This window comes from Scomber japonicus, chromosome 2 (genome assembly GCF_027409825.1).
Source record: "Scomber japonicus isolate fScoJap1 chromosome 2, fScoJap1.pri, whole genome shotgun sequence".
NCBI lineage: Eukaryota > Metazoa > Chordata > Actinopteri > Scombriformes > Scombridae > Scomber > Scomber japonicus.
In genome coordinates, this window is record NC_070579.1 from 27354960 (window position 1) to 27375292 (window position 20333).

Sequence of the window (20333 nt, forward strand, 5' to 3'; positions counted from 1 at the left end):
GTCTATTCTTCAGCAACTACTTTATAAAAAATAACATACAGGTTTTGTTTGCTATCAAGTTAATAAGCATTAATTTTCTGATAAACTGAAAGAAGTTTAATTGAAGGCTGCTGAGTGAATTACATATTTTTCTTTTATGTCATCTCGACATGATATCATAGACATGACTGAAGAATGGATATGGATGTATACTATACCTTTGACCACTCTCTCGCTCTCTGCTTGGTTCTAACGGCACTCCTCTCCTCGGCGTACAGTGCACCAATGAATGAGCCGATCGAGGTCCCACCAACTATGTCAATAGGAATCCCTGCTTCCTCCATAGATTTGATAACACCAACATGAGAGCAGCCTCTGCAGGAGAGAAAACACCAGGCAGGAAAATGAAATGACTTCACCTCTTTCCAGCTTCACATGGTACGGAGTGGTAAAACATTACTTCAAATGTTTCTGTGGTATAAAAGTGTTAATTCCTAACATATGAATTTGGTTTTGGCAAAACAGCCCAAGTGATTTCAAAAGTTCAAAATAAAATAAATTAACAAATTATTCTATTATTGTTTATGAATTTAAGTTATAAGAAAGGTGTATACATTAGAAATCCATTCCCTGCATTGTCTTACACGATGGTAAACAGAGGTTAGAGTTTAGAGCTGCTGTGACATTACATAATATTCAGCTATATTTCAAAACTCGCTATTGTAAGAAAAAACTGTTCTCTACATGTCTATACAGCCAGTTAGGGCTCAAATCTCACTGGCAGACTCTACTCACCTTGCTCCACCTCCTCCCAACACCAGGGCGATGCTGTTTCCTGTCAGGACTCGGGCCAGCCGAGAGAAATCACTGTGCCTGTCTGCGGTTTTCTCAAACACCTTTTCATACACCTCCCTCTGCACACAGACGCAGAAAATATACATGAAAACACCTTAAAATCATCAGCTTCACATTAACATTCAGCAATACAGCAATGTTATTACACAGCCCAAGATCAAAAACAAAACAAAACAATAACATACTATGTTTTTAATGCAATATACTAAAAATGGTAAAATTATTGTACCAATTTAGTGGGGCTGCGTCTGGAAAAGACCCTGCGCGGACACTTGAGGTGAAGATGTCCGGAGCACCAGCTACGCATGTTGAGCCACTCGACTGTCCTGGAGGGGCCGGGACCGTCCTCTTTGTGTAGAAGGATCAGCTGCTTCAGAGCCCGAACTGCTGTGTTTTCCAACATCTGTTCCAACTTGAGGCGAAGAAGAGGGGAAACAAGAGTTGGAAAAGATACAGAGACTAAATGTATTGTATTTTTTTGTATCTGAAAGGCTAGTTGGACTCTTATTCTCTTATCCTTCCACCTTTCCTCTCCCAGACATAAACATACCTCTCCCAAGGCAGGTTCCTGGTCACCCAGGCCAACGATGAGGATACAATCTGCCTGGCGGATGCAGCGCTGAGTCCACGGGGTCATGCTATTGTCAGTCTGGTACAGGACAATCCTATTGATGTCCTCCTGCTGGGCCAGCCAGCCGGATAGACGGTACTCATGGATACTGGTGAATAGAGGGCAAAAGCAGGAATGTGGTGTATTTTTCATACATTAAAACAGACACATACAGTGAATAAGAGTGATGAAGTAATAGAAAGTAACAAGAGTTACTGTAACCACAAGGTCCTTACACAGTAAGGTAAAGAGGCTATTATGGAAGATTATGACACATAGAAAGAGGAAATGACAGTGATGAATACAGACACACTTAAATGGGAAAAAAATCACAAAATAGAGATTGCAAAAAAAGTTTGCATCAGAGGTTTTGAGATGAGACTGTCTGACGGTTTCTGAGTGTCACACTAACCTGTCCAAAGCAGAAGCACCCAGTCGCTCTCTGATTATGTCACTGGTTAATAGCAGAGTGGGCCCTAAATGTCAAACAGAGAAATGATAAAATGTATGAGTATTAAAAAAAACAACTGTACCTCATCAGAAATCCAGTAGTTCAACAGAAGAAAAAAATTGCTTTTGCAAACCCACCGATGGCACTGAGGGCATGGCTGAGCTCCAGGTTGAACGCGTTGATCGGAACCTCATCACATACAGGCAGCACAGCCACAGTGGAGAGGTTGCTGGCGGGATTGGTTACATCAGCACTGGCTGTCATACTGGGTAGACTCAGGGCTGAACCTGGAAGGCAGGATCACAGCGAGTGAAAGGAGGATCAAATTCCTGCCTAATTTCTTGAGTGAAAGTCTTTGTACAGTATGTGTCAGCATACACATTTTTTTTCTGATAATGTCAATTACTATTATTATAACTGCTTTCATTAATATTACCTAATTACTACCGTTACTGCTTCTACAGTCTCCATCATCATCACCTTACCTGAGAATGGCCCGCGACCCTGCTGCAGGTTCCCCAGAATTTTCTGGCCTAACAAGTGGATCAACCTTGTCACCACCTAAACACAGACATCAAGCATCAGTACATACAACCACAACAAGTTTTCACAGTAATCAAGGTGAATTCACTGACCTGGGGATATCGTCTTTTGATGTTGTTGAGCGTCCCCTCAGGCAGTTTGACCAGCTCTGTGTCTCTCACAGCATGGACAGTGGTGGCTCTTGGCTGTTTGGTCAAGGCCTCAACCTTAAAGCAAATGGCAGGACACCATTAGATACATCATACTTTTGAGATCTCAAAGGCCTGATTGAATCAAAAGTGCAATGCAAGCAAGAAGGTAATAATAATTGGTTGTTTGTTTCATTTTATTCTACTTCTTCTACTGTTTTTTTTGTCTGGCTTTTAACTGCTATTATATAACTTTGCTACTGTGATCACTTCTGGCCTCTCTCTGAGGACATTTTTATATGTCACAACAGGTGTAAATAACTGGGTTGTAGCCTTTAAGAGTGGATTCCTATTGCTTTGATAAATGTATATAATGTGATGGTTAAAAATATTGTGGGAACAAAGAAACAGTGTGCAAAAACAAATGTGATTAAGATCAAGATGTGATCAAAAGCAAGCAACATTGTTAGGTTTGTCGTTTTTGTCTTAACATGTTGTAACTTTCTAGAAGTTAATTAGGTGCCACATGGAAATAAAAAGATAAGCTGCATTTCAGCTTCATATTTCAATTTGATAGGTGAGTTTTCTTTTATCCGACACCAGCATGAAACTAACTGTGAGAGGAAAAGCTGTGAACCCTCACCACTCCAATAAGGTCTCCTCTGCCATATTCCCCAACTAGTTCTTTTTTGCCATTTGCCTTGCGGATGACTGAACGCAGACGTCCATTTAGAACAATGTAGGTGCAGTCTGACTGGTCATCCTGTCTGTAAATCAGAAGAGAAAAAACACAGATGTTATATTAAATATTTTAAGTGAACTATAAATGCTTGAGTGAATGAACAAGGTGGTGATGATGACAATATTTAGTTTGCACCAAAGAAGTCAACTATGAGCAGCATTACAATACCTGTAGAGGGCTCTGCCAGCCTCCACAGCCATCCAGTCAATGGCAAAGTCCATTTGCCTGACAAATGGAGACATACGGATGGCCACTGTGTGCGCTGCACTCAGCACCACACTGGGTTGCTCCCTCATGATCCTGCAGGGGGAAGCAAACAGCCACAAGCATTAGAAGTGCTGACTTGCTCCTTAATACAGTTTAAGGTAAAGTAAAACTAGAAGATTATGGTTTAGTAAAAGACTTTTATGTGCTTTAGGTGATTGTGTAAGAATTCTAGGAGGTATAACAGAAAAATGGTCCTTTATTAGAGAGAGTTTATTAAAAGTATGACTCTCACTTTTATGCTTGCTCTAAATTAAACTGTAAAATCAACCTAATCTTTACATATGTTGTAATGTTTGCCCAAACTTAGAGCCAAAGACTTACTCATAAAAATCTGACTTTGAGATCTTGAGGTAAGTGCAGTCTCGAATTGCCTTGATGGTGAAGATGAGGGGCTCTCCGGTCAGCACAGCGAGCTGGCCCACCATCTCCCCCGGGTGGGTGACAAACAAGCAGACAGCATCTTGCTTATTGATCATCCGTTGGTAGACATGCAAACAACCAGACAGGACAAAGTGCAGACTAACATCCTTGAAGAGTGAAAAGAGGAAGAGAGAAACAGGAACAAAGGAGGATTGCATTATTTGTTTAATCTTTTGTTGTATAATTTTCTGCTGCAATGATTCATTTATTATATTGCTTTGTTCAGGGTCCATTGTGATACCTACCTGGTCTCCCTGTCTGGCTAAGACAGCTCCAGCTTTTGCATGGTGCAGAGTCACTCTCCCGTTTAACAAGGAGGGGTCCTGGATGAGAGAAAAAAAAACAAAGACAATATCAAGTAGTGTTTAGAGAGTAAACTAAAGTATAGGAACAATTTGGGTGAAATGTTTGATTACTCCTTTGTTCACATTTGGATTAAAGTCAAATTCCAGACATTGATTTCATCTGTCCTGTTTTAATCTAGTTACATAAACACCGGGTTTTGAAAGATTTCCTGTAGCAATGTCTACTAAGAGGCACACAAAGAGGGTTCACTTCAAACTGCATCAAATGCACATGTACAAATCCCTGCTACATTTAGACTCAGGCTAAAATCATTATTCAGTCTGCGTAAAGGTAGCATAGAGGTGATTAGTGTTTAATTTTTGTCAACAAACTTCTGGATTTTGGAGTGTAAATTAAAGTTTATCTAACATGCTGGAGACACAGTTGTCTCAGCATTTAAGAAACTGTGGGTTAACACTGAAGGTCTCCCTCCCCTAACCCTAACCCTCTTCCATAGACAGGCTACAGCTCATCTAGAGGGCGCCTGTGGACTGACCTCCTTTCAACATCATAATCTGTGAGCAGATGCTCTGGGCTCATTTTTAACAATGGGCTCATTCATGCAGAAAAAATAATAATGTGATGAGGCTATTATTACTTCTCAATCCACGCAAATTTGGTCTGATGGTATCTAGCATAACTGGGAGAACACTGCGCTAACTGAATATTTACACCCTACTTTACATTAGTTTGCTTGAGGTAAACATTATTCATTTTTCCAAATGTAAAAACTCGGAAAATTCTACAAAGTGCCGGTCTTTGATTTTGGACAGCTCTTGATACAATACAAAGTAATATCTTTGAACTTCCTGGTTTGTTAGACCAACAGTCCAAAAAAATCCTAAGATATTCAATTTACTATCGCGTAAGTCAAACTAAGGCAGTAAATCCTCACAAATGGCTGAAACTGGGGAACGTTTGACATTTTTGCTTTAAAACTAAGAAACAATAAAAGGATTCTCAAAATACTTGCAGATTATTATTTTTCTGTCAATCTGTGATACTGTTTTTAATAGTGTCAGCAGCATACTGGCTAAGTGTGGTGTAAAACCACTACACTGTAACATAACAGACACAAACCTCAATCTTCATGAGCTTGAGGATCTCTTTCTGAGCTTCCTCAAACAAAGCAGTACTGGATCGACTGGATACAGGTGTGAAAATATTGTCCACTCCCGGCTCTTCCTCTGGATACAGGTAAATCCCTGAGGGAACATCATCCACTGTCACCTTCCTCTCTCGCTGGTCCTGAGATACAGACTGGAATGATGTACAAGATGATATTTGATGAGCCTCAGTTATGTGATTTATATTCTATGTAGTTGTCATTATTAAGCTTGATGATACTATTCTTGTTAGTTATGTTTTGACATACTGTACAATGACCAACACAATTACATTTTCAAAACTGATATATTGTTTTGGACAGATATAAATAACACAGTGGAGAGCTACGGAAAAAAATTGGAGGATATTGAGATCCGTGTTTCTTTTGGCCCACAGAACAAATGTATGTTTCTAGTAACAATTTATTGTCCAGAAAAATGTAATAAGCCTCAAACATTTCATTTGAAATATTTCTATGTTATGTATTTTTATATTTTATATACTTCATTACTTTGTGGTTATGAATGCCCTGTGTTGAACTTTTAATCTTTGTTCTCAAATCAACACAACTGTAGCTGTGGCTGTAATTACCCAATTTTATGTCATGTAATCATCAAAGTCAAAGTTATCTGATTTGTCTGAAGAGTCCACAGTGTACTGACCCGACTAAAGGTTGGAGGAGTGTTGCCATCCTCTGCAGAAACAGATATCCGTCCCCTTTCATATGCCATGTCAAAGTCTGATCTTAGACTTTTCTGTATACCTGCAAAGACAAAATTCAGATAGTTGTTTTTAGTCTTTAATAAAAGTTCTGCTGTAGTTAGGTGAAAAACTTGTATATTCCAGCCAATACCATGTTTTCAAAATTGGTCATCACCCAAACATCTACAGAAGGAACTATGTCAGATCCACAAGTTTTCAATTAAAAGAAACAAAATTGAGAGGAAAAATCTAAAAGAGCAAACAAAGTCAGAAATGATCAGATATAACATGTTTGTATGGCAGTAACAACACTTGCATATTAACAGTTTAAAAAAAGCAATTTCGCATTGAAGCATTACTTAGCTGCTGGCTAGAACATGTCTACATCTGTGTCGTCATAGTCCTAAATCTCTCTGTGTTAACATGTTGTAACCTGCTGATGGTTTAGATAGCTTTATCTCTCTATCTAAGCGCACTGTGAAAGAGAACCTCTGGTTTTAAGCAGCTACAGTGAGGTTCACCTGTGCCAATTGACTTTGGATATAATGCATACATGTCCACAAGAGGAAAACTAAAAGGGTCCATAGCTTGAATTAAACACTTTCAATATGACTGATATGACCACGCCCAACGATTAGGGACATGTATGACATCTGATGGGGTACATGTGCTAAACCAGTTGGTGGTTTCACATTTTTCCAATTTCTCCATCCATTTATCCATTTTCCGCCGCTTGTCCTGGGCTGAGTCACAGTGGTATCAGATTAAGTAAGGAAACCCAGACATCAGTCACCCTGGTAACATCCTCCAGCTCTGCCACGCCAGGAGACATATGGTGTCCCTCCGGCGTGTTCTGGCTCTGCCCCGAGTCTCCCACCAGTTGGACATGCTTCGAATACCTCCAGAAGGAGGTGTCCAGGAGGCATCCAAACCAGGTGTTCAAACCACCTCAGGTAGCTCCTTTCGATGCGAAGGAGCAGCGTCTGTACTCCGAGCTTCCCCTGGATGTCTGAGCTCCTCATCCTATCTCTAAGTCTAAGCCCAGACACTCTCAGAAGGAAACTAATTTCAGCCGCTTGTATCCATGATCTCAGTCACTATCCAACGCTTGTGACCATAGGTGAGAGACAAAGACCGACTGGTAAACTGAGAGCTTTGCTTTTTGAATCAGCTGATGCTGTACTGATCCACCTGTCAATCTTACCCTCACTCAAGACCAAGAACAATACCCCAAGATACTTGAATTCCTTCACTTGGGACTGTAACTCATTCCTAACCTATATATACACATCTACACAAGTACTTGTATCCTGTTTATTTGTAAAGAAAGAACACAAAAAAATGTCCCCTTAAACAGGAACAAAGTCCCTCACCAGCAATATCCACAGGCATGGAGATGGTCCTGCTAAGAGTTGGCACTGTTGCTCCATCCTTCCCTTGTTCTCCTCCTGTAAATAAATCATTTAAAAGCCAATGTAACACAAAACTTTCACTGGAGAAATAGACAGTAAAGATATTAACGAGATTTAATAAAAAACAATGATTAGAAGATTCATTTTCTCAACTTTAGCTATATTTCGCAGTGATCTTAGTTAAAAATAATGGTCATATTCTATTATCATTTTCTAGTTTTCTCTCCCTACCTGCGGCTTCACCCTTAATGGCAGCTTCCCGATGCTCCTCAGGCACTGTCAGGCTGCCAAAGCGCTTGCCGTGGCGGATGGGACTAGTACGAGTTGGGTGGGGAGATGGCGGTGGCAGACGAGAGGGTTGCATTTCCTATAGGACAGGTGCAAGTCGTATGTCGTATGATGTGTATGGGAGTACGGGGAGATGGAAGAGAGACACAGATTGAGCACTATAGGTGACTTGAGTCATAACAAAAACAGTCTGTTCACTGAGCTAATGATGCAGAATTCCTAAGCAAATGCCAAACCACATCACCATCAGATGTTTGCATGATACTGTGTATGTGTGTGTGTATATGTGTGTGTGTGCTTGTATGAACTTACATGGCTGAAGAGCTCATTTGTGAGACCCAGATAGTTGTGCAGGGCAAGCACTGTTACTCTTTGGAGACGAACCATGATAATCTGAACAGATATAACAGGAAGTGAATCATTTGACATATCATGTGTAATCTGATAGATAACTTCATCAAAAAGACTTCTGGTTTATGAGGGCACAGTAAATATGAGTATGTTGCAATCATTCTTAACCTACTAAGCTAATTAGTAGAATACCTGTTGGAAAATAAATACAAACTTAAATACACAATCAACAGAATTTGACACAAAACCCACCTGTACAACCCGTACCAGGCTCTCAGGGTACTTCTCAAATATAGAGAGGAAGGCCTCTACAGGTAAACGGAGAACAGTGGAAACCTCTGCAGCCCGTGCTGACACCGTTCTGTAAGGCTTCTGGTGGCCCTAGAAACACAAACAACAAACTTAAGACAATTTTCACTTTTCAAACATCCATTTATAATTACGGTAGCTTCAAAGTAGGAGGCCAGAAATCTTCATGGTTTAAACCTCTTTATTTCAAATGTACTTTGAGGCCATACAGTTTTTTGATTGATTTTACAAAATGAACTTTCTACTTGCACTTTATAAAAAGTGCAAGTAGAATTTTTTCTTTTATATCTCTTTGCAATTTGGCAATATTTCACTGTATGTAATTTTTATAGTCCTTACGAGAAGATGTATGTTTCTCTATGTTTTGTTCTATTGTGTGTTCAATAAAAAAAGTTTTTGATTGATTTACAACTACAGTAAATATCAACAGATGATTCATGTGTGTGCCAGTGGAGGTGGTTTGTTGAGTAAATTGTTGAGTGTGCATAACGTGAGCAGTAAGGAATTTGAAGCAAGAGGTGGGTGGAGCCTGACTGAAATTTAAGAGGGTGTGTGAGTTAGGCGTATGTCTGTGTGTACAGGAGTGACACAGCACGTTTGTGTGTGTGTGTGGGGCAAGAATTATGCGTAACCTACTGTGATGACATCCAGGATGCTGAGGAGACTGTGGACACTGTCTCCTGGGTAAACCTCTTTCACCACATTTTCTTTGCCATCCTAGAACACAAGAATGAGCAGCGGTGTACACACCAAAGATCAGATGAGTGTTTTAATTCAGTAGCCACAGACATACTAGATAAGAGTCTGAACTCCCATTTAAACTTATTGAATGCCCCTGACTTGGATGTATTTGTCATTAAGAAAGCAACCTTCACTGTTCACAGCCATATTCCCCTGGTTCGCTAATGATATCATCTGAGTCAAATGCTAATAGATGCTAATGAACTGTTAAAGCAAAACTCCCATGGTTAAGCCCCTTAGTAGATTTGCTCCCATTTATGCGGTTTGCACTACATTTTTACTGCAACAAAACACATTACATCATATAATCCTTAAAGGCAAAAACGATATTTCAACAGTTTGCATACCGTTCCAGTAAGGCACAATTCTAGTTTTCCATCCTGAACCACGTAGATGCTGCTGTCAGGTTGGCCTGGCCTGAAGACGTACTCCCCTTGTTGGAACTGCAGAAACACCATGTGTTTGCACAACTCCAGGAAGAGGGGTTTCTCAAAGTGACCCAGCACACTGCAGCAAAAGACAACAGAGGTTAGATGGTTAGGACAGGTGTATACAAATATGCAATACACAGCTAATCAGGCTGGGTCTGTACATTCAAAATGTGAGACTCATTTACACTCTGTGTTAACTTGGAAGGCTATTAACTGAGCTTTATGAGCACATTTTTCCTGGCAACCTCCTAACAATACACACATTTAAAAAGGCACGCCTGTAGGAGCAATCTGTCTCACGAAAATGTAATTATAATATACAAACATGTCTGGGCCTCTACATAATTGCATAATAACACAATTACAAAAACGTAAGGAGGAAAACCAACCTACCGGACATTTTTAAGCATGTAGAGCACCTCAGAGGGGAGGTGAGAGTTGGCCACATCAAACTCTGTGAGGTCCGCCTCCAGCACTGAGGGAGGGGGCTCCTTGGCCTGCAGGATGGGTACCTCCTTCTTAAAGCGCAGGATCCTGCACAGGAGAGAGATGGGAGGACAGTGGGATGAGGAGAGGTAAATAGAAACCACAAACTGAACTGGTCATAATAGAAGTGTTATTCATGGTTGGTGAAGGTGGGCTTTCTGATGTACTTTTTGGCAATGTTGAGCATCTTCTGCTTCTTTTTCAGGCGTGGCCGAGAGGAGGAGGATGTACCCACGAGGGAAGAGGTAGACTGAGAAACCTGTTGGGAAACAATTCACTTAATATTAGAGGGGAGGAGAAGCACAGACTACTAGCATACTGCTTTGAATTATTTAAATGACATCACCGTAGCATTACATATTAGACAGGAAAACAAAAGGAATGGCATGACCATCATACTGATTTGCACACTGGCTGTTCAAACATTATTATTTACGGCCAGTCAGTCACTCACTTTACGCATGATCTTTCGCCCATAGAACATGACTTTGTCCCTCTTGCGAAAGCGGTATTTGGGGGCCTCCTGGGCTTCTAGGTCTACGAAATATGAGGAATGACAAATTAGAAAATTAACACAGAAATATATATACAAAGCTATCATGATATGCTATCACTGCATAGTCAGAAATGCATCTCAGCAAGTACTGACTTCGAAGCTGGATCCGCCGCAAGATGAAGAAGATGAGGATGGCGATGAGGACTATGGCGATTCCAGCACCAATCACCATCCCCACCATCTGCAGAGGAAAGAACAGGAGAAGATAGTTAACCAGTGTACAGGGTCAAAAGCTGCATGATGATAAACTCTACTGATAAGCACAGACTGCAGCACTAAATAATATTAATAATATTATTATAGTTTATTATATATTATAATATTATAGTTGAATGTATTACACCTCATTAGTTCATCTACTTTCTTATACTTTCTAAATAATATCAAGCTAAATTTTATTGACTTTCTTTCTGTATTTAATCATGATGAAACATGTATGTATGTATAGAAAACATCTCAATTGAACCACATCACACACACTCACCATGCTCGTCTGTAGTTCCTCTTCCACCAATGTCTTGATGTTATTAAACCCCTAATGTGACAGAGATATACAGAGAAATTATTTATCCAAACAACCCAAACTTCACGTATCTGTAGTGGTATACTGTATGCTGCTACCTCTTTTATTCACACTGAACCATTGTATGAGGCCAGGCCTGAAGGCTTCAATTCCACTGAAGTGTAATGGAATGTGGGAATAAGGGATTTGCCCCGGAGGCAGGAATGTCTGGCTATCAATGCCAGGGAAAGATCTAGCATCTTAAATGATCATGCTGATGCCCTCACGTGCCCTTTAGTTCAACTTTTCCATCTATTAGAAAATTATTTCTTGCCTCTCTTCCCTACTAACAAACTAAGGCTGATTTCTGAGGCTTATTTGTTTTGCCACAAGGTAGATCCAAAGATTGCAGATAATGCTGAGCTTAATACATTTGTAATGTTAACAGATGCAGCCTGAGCCTGTAAATAAATAGAAAAGATGTTCCGAAAAAAATCATGTCAAGCTCCAATGGGTCAGGTGTCCTCTGGAAAGGCCAGTCTCCGCTTTACACTGCAGGTAATCCGGTTTAATATTAGGTCCAGAGCTCCTCAAGCTCCTGACTCAGTCCACTGGTTTAAACAGTGGAGCCAAGCGTAGAATAGGCATAAAAAAATTCATGACCTTGTCATAACTGACTTAAATTCCTGTGTAGTATGGCTGTAATCATGTCCGCCACAGATGGATGAAACGGATGAAGTTTCTCTACATTCAGACGAAACCTAAAGGCTCACAACAAGATATCATTTAAATTGATGGATTTGGACTGTCCTACAAAAACAAATGGCTTAACAGAGGAAGATTATAAGGAACCTACCCATAGAAAGCAGAGTAGTTTTTTCCCTCTGGCTTAATTAAGGAGACTTTTATCACTTGAGCTCATTAACATCAAACTAACTTCTATGCTCATTAAAACCAGACTGTCAGGGAAGTGCAGGGAAAGGAAAAATCTTACAGCCAAGATAAGCTTGTTTGTTTTATAGGGAGTGTGTGTGTGTGTGTGTGTGTGTGTGTGTGTGTGTGTGTGTGTATGTGTGTGTGTGTGTGTGTCTTTGGATAACAATCAGATGCAGTATTTTAAGAGCAAGAGTAATAGGTTCTTAGTGTTTTGGCTTACGGCCAGTGAGACTACATGTCTGTTAGCTGTGGTTATTGATTAGTGTGTGAGGAGCTAAAGGTTGTTTGGCAGTAAAAGGACTAAGCTTGACTCTGGGGATATTGACAGTAAGCTGACAGACACTGAGTGCATAGGCCGCATGTGCAAACAGAAATAAATTTAGCTGGAGGCTAAGTTGGCACAATATGGCTTTAAAATAGGTGCTATTATTATTAGTATTGTCTATTGGTGATGTCTACAATTGTGTTATAATTCATAGTTAAACAGGTGAGTTTATCACCAATGTTAAGTTTTGTACTGAATACAGGTAAGAGTATGGGTTTGATATAATGAGCTCAAAGTGTTGTGTGCTGCCAAATTACAACTAACATATAAAAAACAGGAATGGCTTACTGGCTATTATGAAGGCTCTTTCTGTGTTTTTTGCTGACATGCCAGAGTGCTAATATGTGTCCACCACTTTGACTGCTCACAGATTAGTTATTTTTAATTTCTCTTTCACTTTGTCCAAAGCAGGCATTATCTTTTAAAAGGATGATAAAAACCTACTGTGAGGTCTGATTTGCAGTTTGTCATTAAAAATGGCTTTATCATTCCTGTCTAACCTGGCGCGCCAGATCGTTTCTTACACAGAATCATCTGAGAAGTCGTCCATTGAAACTATTTGGAAGGGTGGGCACTTTATCGGGTAATTGGATGAACCATCTGTCTATCTCCATCTTACATTGTGAGGCAGCTGGATTTGCGAAGCTCATTGGTCCGCTAAGCTAACGTGTGGTCATAATATAATTCATGTCGTATGGGAAATTAAAACCGGTATACTGTCCGGAACTATTACAGCATTTTGAAAACTTCATAATTTCTCTAGATATAAATGCATTATGCAGGGGCAGTGCATGGACACTGGGGAAACAAAGGACTATAAATCCACAAAGGACTGGAGAAAGTACTTTTCCCTTAAAATAAACAAAGCCTGTGAAACCTAAAATTCAGACAAGCTAAAAAACTATCATCACACAATGCAGCAGCAACCTGTGGCTATCCTGATGTTGAAAGAAAGACAAAGACTGTGATCATTCAAATATGCCTGTGTGATAAACTGCAGCGTCCAAAGATTATGTTGACTGAGGTCCCCTCATGGTACTTTCAGTTTCAAGTATTGGCTAAACTTAACCAGCTAGAGTGATAAGCTATGCAAGGAAATCACCTGCCCCATTGAACAAAAATAAACATAATTTAAAATAATAAAATTAATTAAAAAATAAAACAAATATTATAAATATTCATGTGTTGGGCTATGGACATTTTCACATACACTTCTATGGAGTGAACTTTGTCAATGATCACAAACCTTTGGGATGGATATTCAACAACCGCAAATCCAAGCCACCTGCTCAGGTAGACTATATGTCACACCACCCTGAATAAGTGTCACATATATCTTACGACACATTAAACCCTGAGAGACAAGTGCGTGAATATGTGAACTTTGCTACTGCTGTTCCTAAGTCAATGACACAGAATGAAATTCAGGATGCAGCTAACACTACTCTATGCAAAGTAATTCAACTCATCAAAGAAGGCTTGTGGGGGTTACTGTCTGAAAAGCTGGATTTTGGCTTAAGGAGTTATTGTTGCATCTCAAATGTCATTTAAGAAAATCAAGGATCAACTGTTGACTGCTACTGCTGACACGGTCTCGGGTCCAAGGATTGTTTGTCTCCCATTATTTACAAATCAGGCTAATATCACTTGCACATGAAGGCCACCGGGGCTGGTCAAAAGTAAGAAGTTAATCAGAGAGAAAGTCTGGTTCCCTGATATTGACAGACAAGTAGAAACCATGATAACTGGCTGCATCCCATGTCAGCCTTTTGTGCCCAATCATGCACGTGAACCTCTCGACATGTCTGAGCTGGCATCATCACAGTGGGAAAAACCTGGTTTGGAGGCCTGTGGTCCATTCCCCCTCTGGTGATTACCTTTTGGTGGTATCTGATGAATACTCTAGGTATCCAGAAATAGAGGTTCTGCACATCCACATCAGCCAAAGCCACAACTCCAAAATATTCTCTTCACTGGTAAGTCCACTTGAGCTCAAATCAGACAATGGTGTACCCTTCCAAAGCTTGGAATAATATGAAGACTTAGTAATAAACTTGGGTTTCAGACACAGGAAGATAGTTCCACTGTGGCCTCGGGTCAATGTAGAGACTGAACATTTTATGCATACCCTTGAAAAGATACCAGTGCTATCCATGTTGAAGGTGGTCCATGTAAACAGACTCTGTATTTGTTACTCCACACCTACTGTGCCACACCTCACTGCTCAAATGGAATGGCTCCTGTCAATAGTGCTGTTTGGTAAGCCTCTCATGACCAATCTGCCTGAATCTCCACTCCAGTCTAGGACTGATGCAAAGCTACGACAAGCAGATTCACTGGGGAAAAAAACAGGTTGAAACACAACGCTGACAGGATGTGCCACGTTGCCCCTGTGGCTCTGAAAGAGGGCGACGTGGTCCTGCGTCTTCAAAGAAAGAAGGGAAGCTAAGCCCCGCCTACAAATCCTTGCCCATACAAGCTCATCGCTATCAAAGGTTCCATGATGACAGCCAGATGCAACGATATCATCACCAGAAACTCATCCCACCATAAGACTCTATCAGTGGCTCAAAATCACCCCTCTCAGTCATGTGAGTTGAAAGTCATGGATGGTGGGCAAGATGTCATGGACAGGCTGGGGTCCTGTCCATGAAAGCCCCTGAAACCCCTGGGTCACAGTCATCAAACAGAGGACCCACATCATACCTCATTGACTTTGAATAATGTGAATGGACAGAGATGCATAACGCAAAACAAAAGTTGACAGTTATTGTTTAAAAATAAAAGTGAAGAGGGTTGTAATTTGTATGGCTTATAACACAGGGGATGTGGGGGATGGGATGTTTCTTATGTTGTAATTTGACAGTTGTTATTTTGTCCAAAAGGGTTCGCTCTTGGTTCATTGCTTTGGTATGCTTGGAAAAAATGCACAAGGCTACGAGAGCCCTGAGATGACTGTGTTAGCTGAAAGACAAACCACTGAAGTTCAATAACCTCACTAAAGAATTTAAATACTACTTTGCAGTGTTGGAGTTTGATTTTGGTACCAACCTCGGGGTTGTCTGCTTGGACCTCTTGTTCCGAGGTACTCTGTCCCATTGTAACCCTGTTTCTTCATAGGGGTGGTCCATCAACGGCCACTGCAAACAAAAACAGACATGCATAACTGATCAAAGGAGAAACTATGAAATTACCTCTTACATTTAGAAAATGTATTGTTGCTGTGGACATTCTGCACATATACACCAGTATTTCCACTACAGCAAGGATATACAAACTATTTCATAAAGGTTCATGTGGCTGCAGGTTTTCATTCCAACCAAGCAGGAGCACACCAGGCTTGACTCATTTAATCAACTGATCTCAGTATTCAGATAGCTAATTAGTCGAATCGAGTGCTCTTGATAGGCTGGAAAAAACCCCTGCAGGCACATGGTCCTTTATAGAATAGTTTGACATGCCTTCCCTTGGTTGATTGTTCTTGGGTGGCATGGGAGACTCAACCACCAGACATTTCTCAGTTAAGATTGGCACTGAAATGAGAATAACTGGTCCACCATAAAGTTCAGTTTCCCTTATGTGAGTTTGATCAGGTCAGGCTAACCCATTATCACCAACTTTGAGGCTAACCCCCTTCACTTTTCCAGCAGTTGGGAAAACAATAGACAAGAGTTTTCTTGGTCTTGAGAAGCTGCAGCATTTATTTAATGACACACTGTTGCTTATCCTGTACATTTACTGACATCTTACTGCTAACCTTTTCCTCTGCTCTGCTCACGTTCAGCGTCACTTTTCTGCCACACACACACTGCCCTATTCCTTAAAGGAGCTACGCTACTTTATGTGTAATTATATTCCACAGTAACTACAGTGTTATCGTGCTTGCACAGTGTGTGAGTGCAAATCATTAGTAACCCATGGAGATTAACGATTGTGTGAAAATTTAGCAGCAGCGCTCAGAATTTTGCAGCAGCAGTGCACCACTCCAGATGAATACAGAGGAAACACATAAAAACAATGAACTGCTCCAGGCTAATACAAATACAATGAAAAGAAACCAACAAATGTGGTTAGAAGAGACCAAGCATGCGAAAATGAAACTGTTGTGCCTTTGGCAAAGGTTTTGAGACTCCATGACTAAACCGTTTGTACTCCTGACTGTCTGACCATGCTTAATCTCTTCTTTAAAATCACTTTAACAGAGTGCTAGAACCAGAGAAGGATCAAATTATAGCATCCTACAGCAGAGGACACTGGCCCAGGCTTTTGTCTCTGTCACACACAAACAGATAAAAACCTATCCAGATGGTAATCCTTCCCCTCTTTCTATTTATCCCTCTCCATTCCCCTCCCAATGGTATGATCTTCTTACACTTCCCAATAAACTGGTGCCACTTCTACTGGGGATTAAGACAGGTCATTTAAGACAACGAAATGTAATCAAAAGAATTCAAACAGATTTATTTTGTAATTTAATGTATGTGGGCATACTTTTTCTATGCAATTTCTTTGGTATCAAAGTGCAAGCATGTCAGTTTCTGTGTTTTATTTTAAACAGCCACACAGCCATGGACATTTACTGGAAGTATCCCAGTATAACAAGAGTCCTCTGCTGGTGGTCAGTGAAGCAATAATTCCTAAAGTTCATCCAGGCCTGCTAAATACCACCTCCCTGCCCACATCTGCCAGTAGCTACCGACTGATTCAGCTGACACAGGCGTTTGTGCTGTAGCTGGGACAACAAGCTTCATTCAGTGTCTGTGGACAAATAAACAGCTATGCTAGCTTAGCTGAGGTCCACCGATTTCCCACTCCCACTCTGACAACTCCAGCATAAAGTGAGATTGGAGGGAGAACGAGCTGGACAACAACACACACTGGACAACAACACGCACTCTATGCTTGCTGAGGGCATACAAAGTAGGCTGCTGCACAAGCATGATAGCATGAAGAAGCCAATAAACAAGCAAGCCTCTCACTGCTAATCACCAAAACTTTAAGACCATTAGAGAAAAGACATTAAAGTAGCAATAGGATAGCCTACAAATAGGCCTCTTATTCTGGGTCCTAAGTATTTTATGTAAAGGAGGAAAATAGATTATGATGCAACTGACTGACAATCACTCCACTTCTATCTACTAGTAATTTCAACTACAATTTATCATAATAATTATTATAATCTTGGGGTAGGCTGCAACTTTATTATCTTCATTATTATTTAATTTGTCAGTCAGTCGTTGAAAAATCAAAAAATAGTTAAAAATGCCAAACACAACTTTCAAGAGCCCAAAGTGACATCTTTAAATGTCTTGTTTTGTTTGATCAGGAAGTCCAACATGAAAAGAATATTTAACTTAGCAGCAAATCATCCCATTTGAGAATCTGGGACCAGATAATATTTGGCATATGTTTCATAATTATTGCTTGAAAGACAACAGAAAGTATTTATCAATTATAAAAAAATGTTTTTCTGTCTAATGACTGATCAACTAATTGAGGTTTGTTTACTAATAATGATGGTTATGTGTTGTGCTGACATTAACATTTTTATAATAATTTCTGCTTGTGATACCTGCAAAGTCCCAATATTGTCTTCACTATCTATATAAGTAACAACACAGGCTGGCATCAGCTGCACCTCCGGGCTAATGCATTTCATGTATAATCAATAACATCGTCAGGGGATGGAAGAGGGTGGAGAACTGCTGTATGGAGGAAATTCAGTCAGTGAAACGCTGAGGATGGGAGTCAGGTTACTTTGAGTAACCCTATGAGTCACAAACAAACCACAGACCAGGATGCTGTGGCGAGGGATGGAAAGCTTCAAGTCCTTAATATCTCAAATAAGAATTTTTGGCATTAATCTTTACTTGCCTGTGTACAGCGGCTATTTATAGCATGTCTATTAAACTACATCATGTGGCTTAATTCTCATGTATGTATATTTATTCATATGTCATAGGGGAAATTTGCTTTTTAACAGAAATTAAGAACGGAAATTGAAATGTAACTGATATCATAGTAGAATAAATAAGGTGACAGGAGTCATAATTCACTGTCCTATTCTATTTACATTATAATAACTGCTTGTTTGAACCTTGAGACTAATCTGTGTTTTAAACATTTCATAATCTGTCTCTGATGAGGCAAACTTCTGTGAAAAAACCTTCATATCAGACAAAGTTCCTCCAAAACTTGCAACACATGACACTTTGCTTCAGTTTGTCCCCTTTTGTCTCTACACAGCCTTGTGTGTGGTAATAACACTGTAAGAGAAGCACAGGCCTGCTATCCCCCAGAGATGATAAGACAGTTGCCAGCCTCTAGTCTCCTAGCAGTGCCTCCCTCCACACAAGCCTACTCCCATTGTTCTCAATGAACAATGAAGCCAGTGTTGACTCCACTGTCCAGAGGCAGACCTGGATCGACCACTAGCACACAACTGTGTCTGTTTTCACCCAACACGATAAACACTCATGGCCATGAGATTCTAGATGACAAGCATATAGAGCTAATGGGCTGCGTAATGTGTTTGAACATGATGATACATAGTAAGAAATGTTGTGACCATGCACCACATACATATTGCAATGATTTAACAATAAAGGAAGACAACGACAAGACAAAGACAATGCAACCGTTGTCTGTACACAATCTTTTAAGCCCTGCTGCAACACCAAGACATAACCGGGTGTGTCACCTTTGATCACAGAAGTCAAGCCAAACATGTGGCCTGTAGGTGTCTGGAGGTTTGAGCAAAATGCAGCTAATGAGGAAATAAATGGGAAAACATAAGCACGTGTTCAACCCTCAGTAAAGTACTGACCAAGGTGAACTCAAGAGGAGGACATCAGCTCATATTTCTCTACAGCCAAAATAGTTTTGCATCATTTGCACCCTCAGAGGTGTTACCTTACTGATCTCTTGTGATTCCCATTGGCAGGACTGTTCAGTAGTGCAGTAAACAGACCACCTGGCCGGTAACCTTTTATCAGAGCACCAAATATTGATGTTTTCTATGAAAAGACTAAGTTATCTGACAGTTTAGATTTGCATGATATCAATCAAGACAATTCACACCAGCAGAGGGTGTTTTGACGCAGTGTTTTACCGGTGGCTAGTCACATGAAGCTTATAGGTGACTATAGCGAAGTGGATATAGGCCTTGTTGTTTATTCAGTGTAAAATAAGTTATTTCCTCTTGGAGAAACACCACGCGTTTAAGATGATAATATCCATTATCTTTGGTGAAATCTGTGGGGTGCAAGATAGCAAAATGTTGCTGACATCTCTTCAGCATTCAGGGCAGACGGCACCTGGCGGACTATCCCATCTATAACGCAATCTCCAGCGGCTAACGTTGTCACTGGCAAACGGCTAGCTAGCTGTCGATGCTGCTAATGACAGTCTACTGTGGTCATCATAAAGGACATGGGAGCAAAACAACTCCAAACCAGGTTAGGTACGGAAAGGAAAACCGCATGTGATGCTTATTGTTTTCCCTCTTTGACCTCCACAGGGCATACTGACTGAGCGCCGCCGTTCAGACACACTTGAACGGTTAGCTCTTGTTTTCACCACCGATTTACACCGCAGGACTGAGGAAAAACTTTCGGTAAATCACACGACTAAGCGATGAAAAACACATAATACTGAGAACATGCTCTTATATGACAGTTAAGGTTATTAAAAAGAGACATTTACCTGAGCTGATGGACTCCCGTCAAACGTCACTGACTGTCAAATAACATGTAACGGAAATCATCTTTGATTAAGCCCCGCCTATGTTACTTCTACTGCAAATCTGGCCAATCAGCAACCGAGAAGCCGTTAGGCGGAACCAATCA

General features: G+C 40.4%; 1 protein-coding gene across 2 annotated transcripts in view; it reads right to left on the minus strand.

The window, feature by feature from the left end:
- pnpla6 (patatin-like phospholipase domain containing 6) overlaps positions 1-20230 on the minus strand; it is a 32327-nt gene extending 12097 nt beyond the window's left edge. Inside the window, exons 1-27 of one of the 2 annotated variants that reach the window (XM_053330638.1) lie at positions 20191-20230; positions 15538-15626; positions 11208-11258; positions 10817-10904; positions 10622-10704; positions 10335-10426; positions 10075-10215; positions 9598-9757; positions 9146-9226; positions 8453-8581; positions 8162-8242; positions 7793-7928; positions 7523-7597; positions 6110-6210; positions 5421-5600; positions 4241-4318; positions 3897-4102; positions 3477-3608; positions 3210-3333; positions 2531-2644; positions 2381-2456; positions 2033-2182; positions 1857-1920; positions 1385-1553; positions 1064-1246; positions 775-893; positions 198-354 (exon numbers count right to left, since the gene is read on the minus strand). In XM_053330638.1, the coding sequence (XP_053186613.1) occupies positions 198-354; positions 775-893; positions 1064-1246; positions 1385-1553; positions 1857-1920; positions 2033-2182; positions 2381-2456; positions 2531-2644; positions 3210-3333; positions 3477-3608; positions 3897-4102; positions 4241-4318; positions 5421-5600; positions 6110-6210; positions 7523-7597; positions 7793-7928; positions 8162-8242; positions 8453-8581; positions 9146-9226; positions 9598-9757; positions 10075-10215; positions 10335-10426; positions 10622-10704; positions 10817-10904; positions 11208-11258; positions 15538-15585 (3018 nt within the window). In that variant the 5' untranslated portion in view covers positions 15586-15626; positions 20191-20230. Of the gene's footprint in view, positions 1-197; positions 355-774; positions 894-1063; positions 1247-1384; positions 1554-1856; positions 1921-2032; positions 2183-2380; positions 2457-2530; positions 2645-3209; positions 3334-3476; positions 3609-3896; positions 4103-4240; positions 4319-5420; positions 5601-6109; positions 6211-7522; positions 7598-7792; positions 7929-8161; positions 8243-8452; positions 8582-9145; positions 9227-9597; positions 9758-10074; positions 10216-10334; positions 10427-10621; positions 10705-10816; positions 10905-11207; positions 11259-15537; positions 15627-20190 lie in introns of those variants that run through there. The other variant, XM_053330644.1, reaches the window with a different exon arrangement.
- Between the last annotated feature and the right edge of the window lie 103 nt (positions 20231-20333).